The sequence below is a fragment of the Aotus nancymaae genome, unplaced genomic scaffold, assembly GCF_030222135.1.
Source record: "Aotus nancymaae isolate 86718 unplaced genomic scaffold, 86718_ANA_hifiasm-v0.15.2.pri h1tg000033l, whole genome shotgun sequence".
NCBI lineage: Eukaryota > Metazoa > Chordata > Mammalia > Primates > Aotidae > Aotus > Aotus nancymaae.
The window spans coordinates 3752646-3771401 of record NW_026988447.1 but is presented as its reverse complement, the minus strand read 5'-3'; the positions used below and the strand labels follow the sequence as shown (position 1 = coordinate 3771401).

At 37.4% G+C, this 18756-nt stretch overlaps 1 protein-coding gene across 1 annotated transcript; it reads left to right on the top strand.

Annotated features, from left to right (window-relative positions):
- The first annotated feature begins 10827 nt into the window (after nt 1-10827).
- On the top strand, nt 10828-18314 carry NPY5R (neuropeptide Y receptor Y5). The gene is made up of 2 exons (XM_012438976.3): nt 10828-11994; nt 16186-18314. The coding sequence occupies exon 2, from the start codon at nt 16199-16201 to the stop codon at nt 17534-17536; it is 1338 nt and encodes a 445-aa protein (XP_012294399.1). The 5' UTR covers nt 10828-11994; nt 16186-16198; the 3' UTR covers nt 17537-18314.
- Nucleotides 18315-18756: the final 442 nt, after the last annotated feature.

Genomic DNA, 18756 nt, shown 5'->3' with positions numbered 1-18756 from the left:
GATTAAGAAGAGCAAAATTACAGCAACATAACAGATTCATTTATACACACATGCACACACATGCACATATATATATATAGACACTTTTTTTTTAGCAAGGATGAAAATATAAGGCACAATTTAGGAATTTCAGTTCCTTTAAGGAACAATAACTAATATTCATTCAGGTTTCTATGCATCCTGTATCTACTCCATTCCCTTAAGTCACATTCTATTCTTAGGAAGTTTTCTGTATGGTTTTGATCATCAAATTGGCTATCTTTAGCCTGCTGTAAGAATTACAAATGAAGTAATTTAATTCTCTACTAAGAATATATTTTTATGTAGAAACTGTGTTATGTCAGCAAATATTTTGGACTTGAGAATATAATTTGGACTCAGGTACTATGCTTTCTCTATTTCCCAAGAATGCTAATGAAGGCATGTTTGCAAGAGGTCTAAACAATCCGGCCATTGTATTTTATCATTTTATTAACTCAATTTTTATGAAGTGTTCTCCCTAAAGCAAATCTGTGAAACTGCATTCCTGAGTTATTAATGTCAAATACCAATATTTGAAAGATCATTGCTCTCAAAGACTCTTTTCTATGACAAATTTATGGTACAAAGAGAAGTTCTGAAATGCTCAACAGTGGCTGGGGGCAGTGGCTCATGCCTATAATCCCAGGATTTTGAGAGGCCAAGGCAGGTGGATCATGAGGTCAGGAGTTCAAGACCAGCCTGGCCAACATGGTGAAACCCCATCTCTGCTAAAAATGCAAAAATTAGCCGGGTGTGGTGGTGTGCACCTGTAATCCTAGCTACTCAGGAGACTGAGGCAGGAAAGTCTCTTGAACCTGGGAGGTGGAAGTTGCAGTGAGCCGAGATCAAGTCATTGCACTGCAGCCTGGGTGACAGAGCAAGACTCTGTCAAAAAGAAAGAAAGGAGGGAGGGAGGGAGAAAGGAAGGAAGGAAGGAAGAAAGGAGGGAAAGAAAAGGCTCAATACCAAAATTATATAATTCTTTAGGAATATTATTTACTAGGATTCTTTCCAATGTAAAAAATTGAGAAATTAGGCATAGTCCGATAACCAAACACAACATAACATCCTCCAATAATGTGATCTTATGGAAGATTTGAAATATGCAAAGTAGTTTGAATTTCTTCAAAAATATGTGTTAAAGAGTTTCCTCATTCCAATTTTAGGATCATTTATTTTTCTACTCTTAAGTGAATAATCAGCTGCATACTTTCCTATTTGGGATTCAAATTAGATAAAACTTCATCTTTGCTAGGGATTTTTTTTTCTTTAATTCTGTATATTTCCTTCTGTAGTTTCATAAAAGCCTGACCTATATACCAGGGAGAATTATATTAATGACCTATTCTCACATTCTCTTGGACAAGAGTCTTGCTCTGTTGTTTAAACTGAGGAATAGGATCTACTCACTAAATCTCTGTAAATCTAAGTTTTATATTCTAAACAATGGAACAACTTTACGGCCTGGCTTAGCCTTTAAATTCCATGATTCAATAGCTATTTAAATAAAAGTGTGACAATATGCTTGCTATTGAAAGTGAAACATACTAATTACTTTACTGGTCTTCTGAGGAATTTCTGCCACAAGTGTTAAAGTTCCTGAAATGCTACCAGGCCTTGATACAGGTAAATTATCTTGAATTGTCATTCAGAAGACTCTTAATAGGCATTAACACTACACGTGAAAACTAAAATGTAGATGACATTGATAAGAGGGTAATTTCATGCAGATAGAACTATGATGAAACATGTTAGTGAATCAGTTCATATTCTACGAATTGATTATGTCAAGATTTTCCTTCTTACTGTAACTTACTTGCTGAATTTCTTTGGATCTTTGATGCCCAAGAACTTAAGGTACAACGTTATTTTATGCACCACCAAAAAAAAAAAAAAAAAATTTCAGTAAAGCAATGGCCTACCATCAATTGCAAGTGAATATTAAAGTATAAAAATGCTTTTTAAGCCTACCTCTTAAAGCCAATGAAGTATAGTAGGTAAAGAGTTTTGACTTGATCTGCACAAATAGTCAGTATAATCATTTTATTCATCTGAATTTTGAAGGGCATTAACTAGCAGAAAAAAGTAACGATAAATTTAGTTAAAAATGTTAGCATACAAGTTCACAGACAATTCGATGATCTCCCTTGTGTAGAAAACATGCAATACTATTTGTGGATTTTCTCTTGATCTCAATTTGAAATGCACATGCCTTTCAGTAAAGTTCTCATTTTGTCACATGGGCTACATATTTCTGGGCATTTTTAAAAACTCTGTCACACTAAGGCTCTAGACAAGTAGGATCTTAAAATTAGTAAACAGCCAAATATTTTTCTGCATACCTCATACTGTCAGATACCCTTTAGGCATTCAAAAAAAGTGTAATGTTATATTATAAAACCGTAACATTATGTTTTTACTACATGATATAATGAAAGGAGCTTTGCCACTGTTACTATTGTTTTTAATACTTATTATTACTATACCCTTCGTATCTTCTTTTGAAGAGACAAGGTAGGAATAGCTGGTAAAAAGAACAAGTAGGAATACCATCACCACAGCTCTCATTATCTGTGACAAACATCGCTAACTGTTCATCTCCCACTCCCCAAAATCTCAAGCTTGGTATTAGACTCTTTCACAGCACAATGCTTCAGATGGCCAATATAAATAGATCAGACTTGGCCTATGAAGTAAAGTTATGAAGGTGTGATTTTTTTCCAAAGAAAGGAGGAAGGCAGCGTGTGGTGGCTTATGCTTGCAATCCCAGCACTTTGGGAGGCCGAAGAGGACAGATCACCTGAGGTCAGGTGTTTGAGACCAACCTGGCCAATGTGGTGAAACCCCATCTCTACTAAAAATATAAAAATTAGCTGGACATGGTGGCAGGCGCCTGTAATTCCAGCTACTTGGGAGGCTGAGGCAGGAGATCACTGGAACCCAGGAGGCAGAGGCTGCAGTGAGCTGAGATTGCACCACTGAATTCCAGCTTGGGTGACAGACTGATACTCCGTCTCTAAATAAATAAACAAAAAGGAGAATTTTTTTTTTTGTACACCTAAATAATATCACAAGCAGGTGCATGCAAAAGTGATATGAAATGTTCTGGGGCATCATTTTGCTGAAGTAAGTATCCTCCTTTCATTCCTTTGTTTAAGGTCTAGCTATTGCTTCCTTTCCCCAGATACAAATACATCTAGAAAGAGTACAAATATCTAAGGATGGTCAATGGTATAATAGGACCCATCTGATCTTACAAGATTGTTTAGCTGCCGCTCTCCACTAGCATAGCATGTAGGTAAAAATTCAACTGTGCAGAGTATTGCAAGCACAAATTCAAAACCTTCATTGAGCCTTAAATATCGCCCAGAAATACCTTGGCTTAGGTGATTACCAATCTCTCTCCTCTTAGAAGTTATTTTGAAAATCCACCCCTCTCCAAGCTTCCCACCTCATACCCTCAGTCTCAATGGACTCCTTATTTTTGAGATAGTTAAAGGCCATACCGTATTAACCCCCTAACTTTCAAGTTCCTCCTTTTGGCAGTAGATCCTCCAACCCAGCTGTTTCAACTCCAGGCTTTGACTCAACCCATCCCACTGAGGTTTCCCAGCTGAGGCCCCACGCAGCACGTGACAGACAAACCATCCCAATGCGCTCTTCTGAGGTGCTGACCCATTCAGTCCATGAGCATAAAATCTATGAGTTGCATTCCACTAAGTTTGAGGAACGTTTGTGAAACAACAATAAAATAACTACAATACCTGTTTATTCAACAATTTACTTTTCTTAGGACTAAAATAAAGACCAAAACAAAATTACTCATCTCTTTCTCATAGTAACATCTTCCCTAGATGCTTCTCTTTCCTGGCCAGCTTCTTTGAGAAGAATAAGGTACATTTACTGTCACCTCATTTTTTCCTCAAATATGACCCACCTGAAATTGCTTCTGCCCAGGACGCTAATGACCAAAGCCAATGAACAAGATTCAGACTTTCTTGTATTCATTCTTGATGTAGCAATGGACTCAACTAAGCACCCACTGTTTCTGGAATCTTTTTTTTCCTTTGACGTCACTAACTCCACACTTCAGGCTTTTCTTCATTAGCTGCTGCTCAGTCATCTCTCCCAAGATCTACTATTTCCATCTACTTCTTAGGTGTTTTTCTCCCTAGGATTCTGTTATGTAAATAGGCCAGAGACGGTCCATGTGTGATAGCCTAAAATGGTCCCCATACTGTTTGCTTCTCCACAGCAGGCTAAGGCCCTTAGCCCAAAGCCTGCCAGCACCACCTCAAAATCTCACACATTTAATTGCTCTAAATATAGTCAAAAATAAATTAATTTTAGCCCATTTAGAGCCCACCTTCTTTCATGCCCCATGGAACTCCACCCAACGTCTGCTAACCATAAATAAGACAGATCTTGTAGCTGTGAAAGACACCAAACCACAGCTCCCTTCAGCACACTCTCACACAGAGGCTCCCCAGCTTATTGCTGAGTAACATCTCCCAGACATGTAAGTCTCCTCTCTGCTTTTCCCTTCTGCCCCTTCTGGGTGGTACACCACGGAAGTTCTCTGGCAATCTTCTGCAAGTGCTACCCAGATAAACTTGTGTTTTTAGTGGTCCTGTTTCTTCCTTGATCAACCTCCAAATTACCAGAATTTACCAGAGATCCCAATCTTAATCTTCTCCTTTTTTCATTCTTAACATAACATACAAACATACCTCTGCCATCAGTGACATCCTTGCATATACATAACCGTCATTCTTTACCAAAAGTACAGATCCCTCTCAGGTTTCCTCGACAGTATGCTTCTTTTGTGCTTCTCTGCTCACGGATCTGACCAGCAGTGTCACTCTTCTCCCTCATCCCAGAACCTAAGAATCGTCCCAAGTATTCCCCTCTCTCTCACTCTCACTCACAAATCCAACTAGTCTCAGACTACCAGTGATTTTATCTCCTACATATCTCTCACGTGTGTTCTTTCACCTCCATCAAGGTCTGCTTATTTCTCTGCTAAATGGTGTAAATCCAACAGCTTCTTTCACAGCCATCCAGTCATATCAACTCTCCCCCTTAAATCTTTTAGCTGCTTTCCATCCAGATGTCTCAATCGAAGGACCAAAGACATCCTTTTTAATCAACACTTTCAGTGCGATCCCTTACCCCATACACCGCAGTCATATGGAACCATTTGTATGATTCTGAATGCCACACACTCTCTCACCTTCATGCTATTACAACACTTCTCGCCTCTCCATCCCCTCTCCATCCGCCTGTTTAACTCTTACCAACCCTTCACATTTCAGTTCAAGTGTCTTCTCAGCTATAAAACCCTCTGTTATATCCCCAGTTTATTTTTAGGAATGAATTACCTAGGAATATGAATACATAAACCGAGAGTTTATTTCAACTGCAGACTTATCACACTGTATTGCCGTTAATTGTGTAGTTGCACGTATCTACAACTATACTCTGATCTATTACTGGTAGTGACTATTTTTTTTTCATCTCTTCAACTGAGGAGCTTGGAAGGGTATTTGACACATCATAAGATACTAAACAAGTTTTGTTGAAAGATTGAAAAACTAGGAATAGGCTAGGACTACAAAAATTTTGAATATCACGAATCGAGCCCATTTGTTCATCTCAAGCATTAAAAAAGTGTCTTCAGCATTTGCGGCTGTGATGGATGATTGCTACTTTGTGCATACACATTTTATGCATAGTTTGCTTACTAATACTCTCCTTCTGATGATCCACCTCATATTTTTGGATATCCTTATGTGTTAGCTCTACATCCTCTATTAGGTATAAACTTGAATATGGACCCTATTTCCTTTGAAAATGCTTGTAATGTCTACTTGAGGAAAGGTCTCATATTTTTTTCTACCTGTTCAATAACATATTTTAATAGCTGAGTTACCTGTGAGAATGACAAAACTAAGAATATGGTAACATACATTTTTGAGGAGCAGATCATTCAACTTTTGATCCTGGGCTTATGCTTTGAACAGTTCTGTAGACATTCTTTTTAAAGACTAAAACAAACCAACATACCAAAAATAAATAAATAAACTGTTTCCCTTTCATTTGCACATAAATATAGTAAAGCTATATTTAGACTTATAACTAGATTTAAAATATTAACTACAAAAAAATACATAGGAAATGAACACTTTTTAAAATATTAGAGGATACTTTTCTCAGAGGAGTTTTGAACTACGAAGGAAATAATTATATGGCCTATATATGGATTTACATAATAAAATGTTATATTGTCAAAGGAATCCATGCTGTCTTCTTGTACATATATTTATGTTACGAAACTTAAAAATAATATAATTAAAGAATGAAGTATTAATATGTAAGCAGACATAACTTTTTGAAATGAATAAATGACATGTAATTATAACTAGCTGTGGGGAAAAGAATGTGCCAGTAATAATGGAAAACTTTAGCAACAGTATTTTCTTTGTAAATTTTAGTATAGAGGGAAAATAAACAATGTCTATGGTTATCAAATTTTTCTGGAGATGTAAAAAGATGATTTTTCTACACATATGTCTGTAATGCATGCTCATTAATGGCATAAAGCCATAAGTAGTTGGGTCTCAAAGGGACTCCAGATCTTTGATTCAAAATACTTCATTTTACAGACAAAGAAAGTGAAGACTGAAAAATCAAGTGCCTTGTCTAAAGCCACACCATTAATCTGAGATTAAGCCTGGCTACAACTCAGGTGTTCTGATAAGTGTCCATTATAAAAATATGTATGTAATGTATAAACGTATAAAATACATCTGTATCACATCTACGTGTGTGTGTATTTTTAACATGGATGTTTACTATTAAAAGGAATTGTGTATTCTTTCTGCAAATCAGACACTGCTTTATGGTCAAATCGTTAGAGCATCAAAAGGACAAATAAAGTGTTGCTTAAGGAGCACAGTGTTTATCAGAAGTCAATAAAATGTTAATGGTGCCTCCATAGGACCTCACAAGTATCATTGAGTTGCCTGGGAAATTGACTCTATGGACACAGTATTTTGGGCTAACCTTTTTTACAATAGCTTTTGTTCTCTGAAAAAAAAAAATCATATATTTCACAATAAGTTAGCTCCTCATTTTAAATCCTAAATATTTATTTGCATGACAAATTATTACTATTCCAAAGAAATCAATACAGCATAGAGCATCAAAAATATTTTTGATAACACATCTTTTATGTATTAAGGACTTAAATATACCATGATAGAAAAGGTGAATGAAGAAACATTTACTCTTAAGGAATACAACAAAGTTCTCAGAGAAATAAACCCATAAAAATCAAATATCAAATATCAAAATCAAATATCATTTGAGATTATACCAAAGTGCTTTAGAACTTGCTCACCACAAATGGTAGCTGTTTATTAAAATGTTAACAGTAGCTTTGATGAAACCACAGTCATGTTCCTCAGCAAAATCTTACCCCAGGAATTGTTGGGTGACTGTTTTATTGTTCAGTAATTAGTCTTAGGAGTCCCAAGTGGCCTTTAACTTTTACCTTTCATAACTGATAATGAACCATAATAACAGGGAGATAACCAGTTCAATTTTGTAACATGTATAAAATCCAACTTAATTTCCCAAATGAGCATTTTATAAATAGTGAGTAGGAAAAATACATAAAACAGAGGTGGACATTACTATTTCTGTTCTGGCATTCCCCTCCGCTTAAACGTTACTCCATACAATAAAAATAAAATTATTATGTTCTACGAAGAGTAATGATGATCGGTCTCGAATTCTTCCCGGGAACTTTCAAGGTAGGAGCACATTTATCTTCATATCTTCCTCTTTATGTAGCATATTGCTTAAATTTGTACGTCGATAATTTTCTTCAAACAAAAAAATTCTTAATAACTTGTCCATTACACGTGTCCTTAATACTGTGTATTGTCATGTGTATTTAAAGAAGAAATGCTGACTCCCATTTTTGAGACTTGCTTGTTTGTGGGTGCAGTGGGAAGACCTGGTCAGGTTAATTAGAATCTTTGTATCAATGGCACATGGCCTTTTATTTTTAATACTCTAATAACAGTGACTTCAACCTAAAGGTTCATATAATCAAAATAGAAAACAAGGTTGTGGAAAAGAAAAAATAAGATTTGTTTTGTACTTTTAATATGCAAAAGCCTGTGGCATAGACTAGTGTTTTGAAAGACAGTTACAATGGGGTTCACTTGGAAGTTATTTTAAAGACAATGTGTATTTTTACTTTTTTTAAATATGTAGTCTCACTCTGTGGCCCAGGCTGGAGTACAATGGGCGATCTTGGTTCACTGCAACCTCCACCTTTCGAGTTCAAGTGATTCTCCTGCCTCAGCCTCCCAAGTAGCTGGGATTACAGGCGCCCGCCACTACGCCCGGCTAATTTTTGTATTTTTAGTACAGATGGGGTTTCACCATGTTGGTCAGGCTAGTCTCGAACTTCCTACCTCAGGTGATCTGCCTGCCTCGGCCTCCCAAAGTGCTGGGATTATAGGCGTGAGCCACCGTGCCAGGCCGACAATGTGTATTTGAAGTGTACATGACTGCAAGAGATGGAAGGATAGAAATTTATGTGCAATGTGTATTCCATTAACTGTAGAGACGGTAGATTTAAGAAAGTCTAAAAAACAAGTCTTGTTTTCTCAAGGTCATCCCTTCTTGACACTTTCATCCTCTGCTCCCTACTGCAGAATCCCAGTCGCCTGCACAGACTGCCTATTCTGTCAAGCTTTTGGGGAGAATATACTAGTATTTCAGAAATAACACATACAAGAATATAACAGCAACGGTGTTTACTTGAGTTCTTTAAAAGCTCTTGGATGACTCTTCGACTGATGAAATGGCAGTCTATACAGATCCCCTGAGTATTGAATGGTAAAACTCAGCAGAAAGGTCGCACAAGAAATTTTCTTTGACTTCTGGTGTAACAGTAATGGCTGCCCCAGATGTTAGAATTACAAGTCACATTGCTCCCAAGGGGTAGAGTTCTGTTCGGTTTATAGAGAGCTAGTCCCACAGGACTCTACTCAGCAGGAGATGCTGTCTGTTACATAATAGTTCTCAGTATTAAAGTGTACAATAACTACACCCTTTCTCATGGTACAGCTGTGTCCAGAGACACACGGACCTCTCCCCAATCTCTCTCTCCTTCCCTTTCTGTCTCTCTCTCTCTCACACACACACACGCGCGCACACACACACACACAGGCACATACACACGCAAGCCTAAAGTACCTGCCAACTAATGATTAGCTAAAAATAAAGCAAACCTGCGCAATACAGATTTGGAAACATTAGGGCTGGAAATCATGTTGAGAAGGAACAGGAGGACAGGTTTTTTCTTCTTCTTTTTTCGTGTGGGCTTTTTTTCCCGTCTTTTTTTTTTTTTTAACCTATGACAACTCGTTTTTAGCCCTTCGTCTTCTCTTTGCTATTGAATATAGTCTTGAGAAGCGTTGATTTCATTTTAGCCTCACTCCCCTGCTCCCGCCGCTTGCCCACACCCACAGCTGCCACTCCTGGGAGTGGGGACACTTCCTTTCTATTCTGCATCCCTGCAGACTCCCTTGCCACTCCTGAACATTATGTCAACCTCCCCACCTCCACGCTTCCTTACTTTAAAAAAGGTGCAAAGAAAGAGCTGTATACTGTTTTTCTTTTTTTCCTAAACAAAGATAAAACCTGAGACTCGAAGCTTGCTCTCAGGAATCCTAAACACTTAGAGACACGGCCAGTCTCACACCAGTGCAAGACTTCTCGGAGTTCACTACACAGGGCTGGGGGCTGGACCGGCAAAATCGATTTGCCCACCAAGTTAACTTGGTCGGGCTGGGACCCGAGGCCGGGGCGAAGGGTCGACATCCCGGGCCCTGTCGCTTTTCCCTAGAGCCCCCAAACAGCGGCGTAGGGCTGAGATGCCCCCGCCCCCGGCCCCAGGCTTTGGAAGAGCCTGGCGCGGAGCAGGCGCCCTGGAGCGGGGTCTCGGGGGTCCCCGGAACAGTCACGTGTTCTCGAGACGCCGTTAAACCCCCGCCCTCTCTTCCCACCGCCGCCTCCAGGTCCTGCTCCTGCTGCCGCCGCCGCCGCGGGGTGCAGGAGCAGTCGCGCAGGGCAGCGCTCCCGGGAGCCCAGGGCCTGCATCTGTCGGGGCGCCCCGAGGTACCGGCTTCCGCCCCTCACTGTCACCCCCTGCCGCGCCGGGTAGGCCTGCACCGAGGGGCCGTGGCGGCTCCCAGCGCGCGCTGCGAGTCCGCACAGGTCCCTGGGAGCCCGCACCCCTGTCTCTGGTGCCGGGGCGTTGTTGGGGTCCCAAGAGGGCGGGGTAAGGAAGGTGAAGGGAGCGCGGCTGGAAAAATGGGGATTAGCGTGGCGGATCAGGCAATTGTCAGGAGTGAAGAGACAGCGGAGAGGGTACTGGGCTGAATTCTTCATGCCGAGCAGGTCCCTCTGGTTCCCAACTCACCCGGGTGGAGCAGGCGCGGGCCGAACCCGGGTGGAGAGTGTAGGGGATCCGCGGAGGAGCCTCCTGGGGAGGGGGCGGGGAATGGACGGAGCACTGTCCCCGGCTGGACGCGCTCTGGATGCAGCCAGGAAGGCGTCCGGAGCTGGGAACGGCAGCCCGAGGGGTGACTGGGTCAGGGCTCAGCCCTAGCGGGTCTCTGGCGAGGCCAGGGGCGCAGCCCGCGGGGCGCCACTCAGGCCGTCCAGCTGCCGCGAGCGGTCCAGCACTGACCCGAGCCCGGCAGGCAACTGCGCTCCTAGGTTTGCGCTCCTATTTGCAAGGTGGCTTCATATGACAAATGCAAGAAATAACAAACATCCATAGAACTCGAATCCCAGAAACAGGAATTCTTCTTCCAAGTTCACAGACCTTTAATTAATCTTTTAAGGGAACTGAGGCGTTGTGTTGGACCAAAGCCAAAGCGATTTTATCATCAGCCGTGGAAAATAGCCTAAGGCTCTTTCAGCAGAATTTTGCAGTCCGAATGCAATTTTAGATTTCAGATTTCTCAAGGGAAGAGAAACTCTGCCGTTAGAATTTGGAAGAGAGGGTGGTGCATGCCTGTGTTTGTCAGCTGAGCAGAGCTGTATTTATCTTTCCAGTTCAAGTTGTGGCATATTCTGGCTTTAAGAACAAACCATGGGAATATTTGAGAACATGGAATCATGCTTCTGTTCCACGATCACAGCAAAATAGACAATAGCTGATATTTTATCATTGCAGGAGAAAAATAATTACATATATTTTATTCTTTTGTGTGATTGACATCCTTTGTGAGAAGAATGATGTGTATTTTCATAAGGCAAGACATTACTCAAACAAAGAAACCTTATTTAAATGTACAAGTCAGACTTTTAATATCCTTTGAATTCCCTGCAGTTCCTCCAATTATTCTTAAGAACTATCTACTACTCTCTTAAAATACTTGCAATCTATTCAGAAGGTTTCATTTGTCGAGGTGTCAGATATAGAACAACTTATAAGAAAATTCCAATAAACCTTTAAGAAGACATTGTATATAAGTTGTCATAGTTTAATAACAAACTTTCATTTTTCACACTTTTTACTCAAGAGATTAAAGTTCTGTGTTTCAGCATGAAAATTTCCATGGTGGGAGATACAACTAATATAAAAGAGAATAAGTAAAAATAGTAATTAGACATAACAAAAGTTTCATGCCGTCAATTTCAGATTTCTTATCAAATAATATTCCATGTTAAAATATTCTTTCTCTGGTTATATTTTATAATTTCTATAGCAATCTGAGAAGGTTCACATATATCATTACTTTTGTTATGGATAAAATATGTTGCATAAAAATGTACAGCACTTATAATAACACTTGTTGAAAAGTAGAGGGTTATTAAACGTATTTGCATTTCCATTGTAGGTCTGCTCATTGTATTTTTCAGGAAAAAGGAAGGGAAAGGGTAAGTTTAAGGCAAGAAATCGTGCTTTTTTGTTTGTTTGTGTTTTTATTTAAAGAGCATTCTTGTATCTTACATTTTCTACTTAAATCTGATTGGACAAATTTTTCCTAATGTTTAAACTATCCCCTGGCTACCAGGAGGCACTTTAAAAAAAAAAAGAAACCTGCATGTCCACACCCCCGACCCAACCGCCAGCATTTGCAGTATTCATTATTTAGTTGTAAGAAGAAATTCTTCCTTCATTGGAGCAAAGAATCACCGAATGTTCATTTTGTGCACACTATATATTAGGTGTTATGTGTTTGTATGTTTATGGGGTAGATGGTGTGGTGTGGGACTAGAGGGAGAGCAGGAGAAAGTTGACTACAGTCACACCAAAATGAAATGAATAAATGAATGTTGAATGAATGTATGAATGCTGAGACAATTTTTTAAATTTGCTAATCAATCTATCAGTAGCTACATCAAGTATTCATCATATTCAGGAACAGTACAAGTGTCCATGCTATAGTGAAAGAATATATTGCTGGCAGTCAAGAGAAAGCCATTCATTTATTAATTAATTCATCATCAGGTTTGGGGCCTTTTATATCTCAGCAATCTACAGTTACTCAGAGTGCGAACTTGAATTAATCCAGCAAAGAATATTCTTTGCATAGTACCTTGCATTAATTATCTTTGTGCTTACAGCAGAGCAGACCACCTACCAGAATATATGTTCAATAAATACTTCTTGAATGAATAAAAAAAGGAACAACTAATCATTCTTGGCTATTCATTAATAAAAGGGGCCTACCCTTTAAAATTATATATAAATTATTCACTTTCTTAAAATTCTCAAATATTTTAAGGAATGAAAGAAACATCCTCAGTTTTTTCTCCAGCATCCAATGAATACTCAGGATGGCATTTCTTTCATCTTCTTACTAAGGAGATGTGGTTTTATAACTTAATGCATTCAATATTTTATGTGCATATATTTAAAATAAAAGTTTTAATAACAGACTGCACAGTTGTGGAATCTGATGTACTTCTTTTTCATTGACTTTTTTAAATGTTGTAAATATATCTTGAAATTTTAGTTTCATGTTCTTGTGTGATAGCCTTTATCAATGAAGATATACAAATGAAAAATTTAAAGCACTAAACTCTCTTTATTGTCTATCTAGGTATCTCTTCCTCATTGCATTTTGGGGCCATTTAAAACATCCATAATTTCAATGGTTCCCTATAAATATATATGTAAACATATGTGTACACACATATATATGCACACACAAATATATAGTCATACTGTATCCTGAACTTTCCCACATTGCCAGGATGATTCATTTCTGTTATTTTAAAGCCAGGGAAACTAAACTGCTCTTCTAAAATGATTGGTAACGAATATTTACTTAGCATCCTCTGTGTGTAATATGCTCTGTTAAACATCATTGCTAGAATAAAAATAATTAAGACTTTTATCTCCATTAGAATCTAATAGAGAGTTCTAACCACATGGATTGGAGAAAATCTGAATTTTAGACTCAAAACCACATTGTTTCTATTACCACAAATTGTACTGCATCTTCTCTTTCTTCAAAAAATTTTGGACAGCAATTTTACACTAAATAAGTATCATCCACAGTTACATGTTTCAAAAAAGCACAAAGCATTGTAGAAGGGGCTGTCCAATTTCTCTCTTATTCTTGCTTAGGTAATAAAAGGAAAGGTCATCAGTAGCAACTGACCTGCCACGAAGTTAGAAGAAAAGGATTGACTCAAGAAATTAAGTAAAGAGAAGAACAACTAAGTAGGATTGCTGTTACAAACAGCCTGTACACATTATGAGTATAAATAGGATCATGAATAAGCTGAATTGAGCCAGGGGGTCATCAGAACACAGGAAATTAGGCAAAAGCACCAGTCAAAGCTGTTTTGATTAGAAGCCTGCTGACCTATCCACAGTAGTTGGTGAGAGGCTATTGACTGGGAATATGATGAATAATATGATTCAGTAGGTCATGTGAGTCACTTTTGTACCAGGTATTCTTTTTCATTGAGGCAATATCAACGTATATTGTTGGCTAGGGTCTAAGAATGAATGAATACAATCCTGAGTCTTTGAATTAACTTATCCTTCAAAAGGATGTAGTTAGATTCCAGAAAGTAATTTGGTCAACATAAAATAACTTGTAGAAGTTGTGAAAATCTTGTAACTTTTCTCATAGCACAACAATGATTCTGTCATCCTGTTTGAAACTTACTATGTAAAGAACTGAAGTTAAACTTATTTGTAATGAAAGTATGTACACAATAGTATTTGCTGTTTAGAAATTTATTGAACCAGAACCTGTAGGTCACTCATAAATTAAAGATAACAGTCTTTACTATTAATTTAAATAGAGTTAATTTTTTGTAGTTTTAGTATAATTATTCAATTATGGATCTAGAATAAGTAGATATACATTGATAGGTAACAAAAATGCTTTTCTAAATACATATATATCACAATCTTTATGAAAATATATTTATTGGAATTAATTTGCTTGCTGGTTTGTGTTTTCTGTAGGAAATTCTTGTTAAAAAAAAAAAAAAGTGAAAATGGCAGAGCACAGTGGCTCATGTCTATAATCCCAACACTTTTGGAGACCAAGGTGGGAGGATTACTTGAGTCCAGGAGTTGAGACCAGCTTGGGCAACATAGCAAGACCCCGTCTCTACAAAAAATAGAAAGATTAGCCATTTGTAGTGGCAAGTGCCTGTAGTCCCAGCTGCTTGGGAGGCAGAGATGAGAGGATTGCTTGAGTCCAGGTGTTAAGGTTACAATGAGCTGTGATTGCACTACTGCACTCCAGCCTTGGCAACAGAATGAGACCCTGTTTCTAAGAAAAATAAAAAAGTTTTTAAAAAATGAAAGTGCTTATTTTTTTTAAAGGAGAGGCGGGGGTCTTTTTGCCTTTTATTGGTATGTTTTAGGCAATTTAGTGCTTCATCAGGCAGTTCCATAAAAAATATAATATGTAGAGGTAAATACATAATGCCATTGAAGTATGACATTAATTTTATTTGAAATAAAAAAACTTATTATGGGGAGTTATATTAGTATCACTTCTACATTTACATTGAAGGTATAATATTTTCCTTAAACAACAAATTCATTAATTCATTTGTAAGCCAAAATCTATACACAATTTTAAAATTCATAAACAGGTGAAATGTGTTTGTGTGTTTGTTTGTTTGTTTTAAAAAAAACACTGACAGCACTACTAGTCCGTCAGTGGTTGTCCTAATCAGAGATAACCTGGCATATCTCAAAGGATTGAGGATTGGTCACAGAAAGATTTAATTATCCAGCATTGTGTTCACACAGTCAACAGTACAGCTTGAAAAACACATTTAATGAGTGCCTACTATATGCATCTAGGTCATGAGCTAGTGATACTATTCTCAAGCAGTTTACATTTGAACACTGTGTGAACTAGGTGATATTTATTTCTAGAGTTTTGTTTGAATATTTTATTCTCTCATAAACATTTGTTTAATACCTGCAGTGGTAAAGTTACTATGCCATGTATTGGGATGGAAACCAAAGTGGGTAAGAGATAGTTTCTGCTTTTCCATTGTTTGTAAATCAACAAGGTAGACTGGTAGGCATTATGATGCCATGAAAGCAGATTACGATATGCAGCATTAGACAACTGTACACAGAAGGTAACAGGAGTTCTGAAGAGGAGATCATGAGCAGTTGAGTTGACCGCGACAGGTGACTTTTAAGTTTGGCCTAGTTTGAGATAGAAATGAAAGGAATTTTTAAGGTAAGATTATGTGACTAAACTATGCACCAGGTATCTTGACTTGGAGAATAATATTAATGAGCAAGTGTGAATTATGTATCTTGAAGTTCTTGTCTACATTTGCCCTTTTCTTTCCTTACGTTATTTACTACAAAAATTTTAAAAATACAGTCTGCTACCTTAACACAGGTTAATATATCTTAGAAGTATTGATAAAATTAAACTTACTGTAAACATTATTGACTGACACTTGCACTGCACTTGGAACCAGTTAAAGATTTCATAAACTTTCTTAGGAGATTGATAAGGTCATGGGAGCTTAATGTAAAATTTAGTTTCCCTCTGCATAGATTAATTTAAAGGAGTCATGTAATTTTTTTTTAGATTTCTAACAAATGTCTTTTTTTTCCAGGGAGGACTATAATATGGATTTAGAGCTCAATGAGTATTATAACAAGACACTTGCCACAGAGAATAATACTGCTGCCACTCGGAATTCCGATTTCCCAGTCTGGGATGACTATAAAAGCAGTGTAGATGACTTACAGTATTTTCTGATTGGGCTCTATACATTTGTAAGTCTTCTTGGTTTTATGGGGAATCTACTTATTTTAATGGCTCTCATGAAAAAGCGTAATCAGAAGACTACGGTAAACTTCCTCATAGGAAATCTGGCCTTTTCTGATATCTTGGTTGTGCTGTTTTGCTCACCTTTCACGCTGACCTCTGTCTTGCTAGATCAGTGGATGTTTGGCAAAGTCATGTGCCATATTATGCCTTTTCTTCAATGTGTGTCAGTTTTGGTTTCAACTTTAATTTTAATATCAATTGCCATTGTCAGGTATCATATGATAAAACATCCTATATCTAATAATTTAACAGCAAACCATGGCTACTTTCTGATCGCTACCGTCTGGACACTAGGTTTTGCAATTTGTTCTCCCCTTCCAGTGTTTCACAGTCTTGTGGAACTTCAGGAAACATTTGGTTCAGCGTTGCTGAGCAGCAGGTATTTATGTGTTGAGTCCTGGCCATCCGATTCATACAGAATTGCCTTTACTATCTCTTTATTGCTAGTTCAGTATATTCTGCCCTTAGTTTGTCTTACTGTAAGTCATACCAGTGTCTGCAGAAGTATAAGCTGTGGATTGTCCAACAAAGAAAACAGACTTGAAGAAAATGAGATGATCAACTTAACTCTTCATCCATCCAAAAAGGGTGGGCCTCAGGTGAAACTCTCTGGCAGCCACAAATGGAGTTATTCATTCATCAAAAAACACAGAAGAAGATATAGCAAGAAGACAGCATGTGTGTTACCTGCTCCAGAAAGACCTTCTCAAGAGACCCACTCCAGAATACTTCCAGAAAACTTCGGCTCTGTAAGAAGTCAGCTCTCTTCATCCAGTAAGTTCATACCAAGGGTCCCCACTTGCTTTGAGATAAAACCTGAAGATAATTCAGATGTTCATGAACTGAGAGTAAAACGTTCTGTTACAAGAATAAAAAAGAGATCTCGAAGTGTTTTCTACAGACTGACCATACTGATATTAGTATTTGCTGTTAGTTGGATGCCACTACACCTTTTCCATGTGGTAACTGATTTCAATGACAATCTTATATCAAATAGGCATTTCAAGTTGGTGTATTGCATTTGTCATTTGTTGGGCATGATGTCCTGTTGTCTTAATCCAATTCTATATGGATTTCTTAATAATGGGATTAAAGCTGATTTAATGTCCCTTATACACTGTCTTCATTTGTAATAATTCTCACTGTTTATCAAGGAAAGAACAAATGTTGATGTCATATAAAATATATTTATAACTATTTATGTATAATAAATATAAATTCTGTTAACATGGAATTTAATTTATGTGAAAGAGTTCTGGATTTGAATATCAGTTCATAATATATGGAAGATAATTTTGTGTGTTGTAATAGGATTAATTTATTTAGTTGTGCAGCCAGTGTTAATCCAATGTACCATTTCATTTTAGAAAGTAGTTGTATTACCTTTCACTTCCATCTTGTCTTATAAACAAATGAATTTTATTTTTTGTTGAAACTAAAAGTTATATCTAACCAGTATTTTTGTCCAAAAATATAATAAGAAAAAAATTTCTTGAGGAATTTTTCATTTCAAACTTGAAGAATATCTACCAGCTATCTATATTCATTTCTACTCCACAGCTTCTTAATGTTTAGTTTGTGAGTACAGAAAAAAGTTAGTATGCTTGGAAAATCATAAGTAAATGACAGATGTATGCCCAAAATATGAATATAAACATTAACTACAGTTTTGGAAGTCCTATAGGAAAATGCTATTGCCTGTTGAGAATTGGTCAAATTGTGAATTTCACTTCACTGTCCTAGTAATACACAAGTAATTTACCAAATAAAGAATTTTAATTCCTTTCCAGACTCATTATACAACATTGAACACTACCAATAGAAGTTGTTTTCATATATATATTTTCTATTCTAAAATGTGAAGTCTAAATGGTATCTGTATTTCCAGCTATTAAATAATTTTAAAGAATATTTTAAATGTGTACAGATAATTATGTTTTTGACCAACATATAGAATGATTAGTATACTTTATACTATTTCACTACTGTAGTCTCATATGCTGTCTTATTAAATTGAGGTCAGTCTTTTCAATTGTTGAAACTTTATTTTAGCCAGTCTTTTAAAGAACTAAGTCTCTGAAAAAACATGGAGTGTTTGCATATATGATTCAGATGTGCATGATAACATTGACGTCCTCAGTTCCTATAACTGATTTAAGGGTTCCCTGTTCTTAATAAAGGAAACAATGAAACAAAACAAACAAAAAACCTTTAAGTTTGCAGGTAATAAGCCATGCTGGTAAGTATTTAATCAACTAAAAATCCAAAATCCCTATGGGGGCATTGTTTGCGCCCTCCTTCCCTAGATGATGTCCACACACACAGGAAGCTAATGTGATTTCTTGCCATGGGG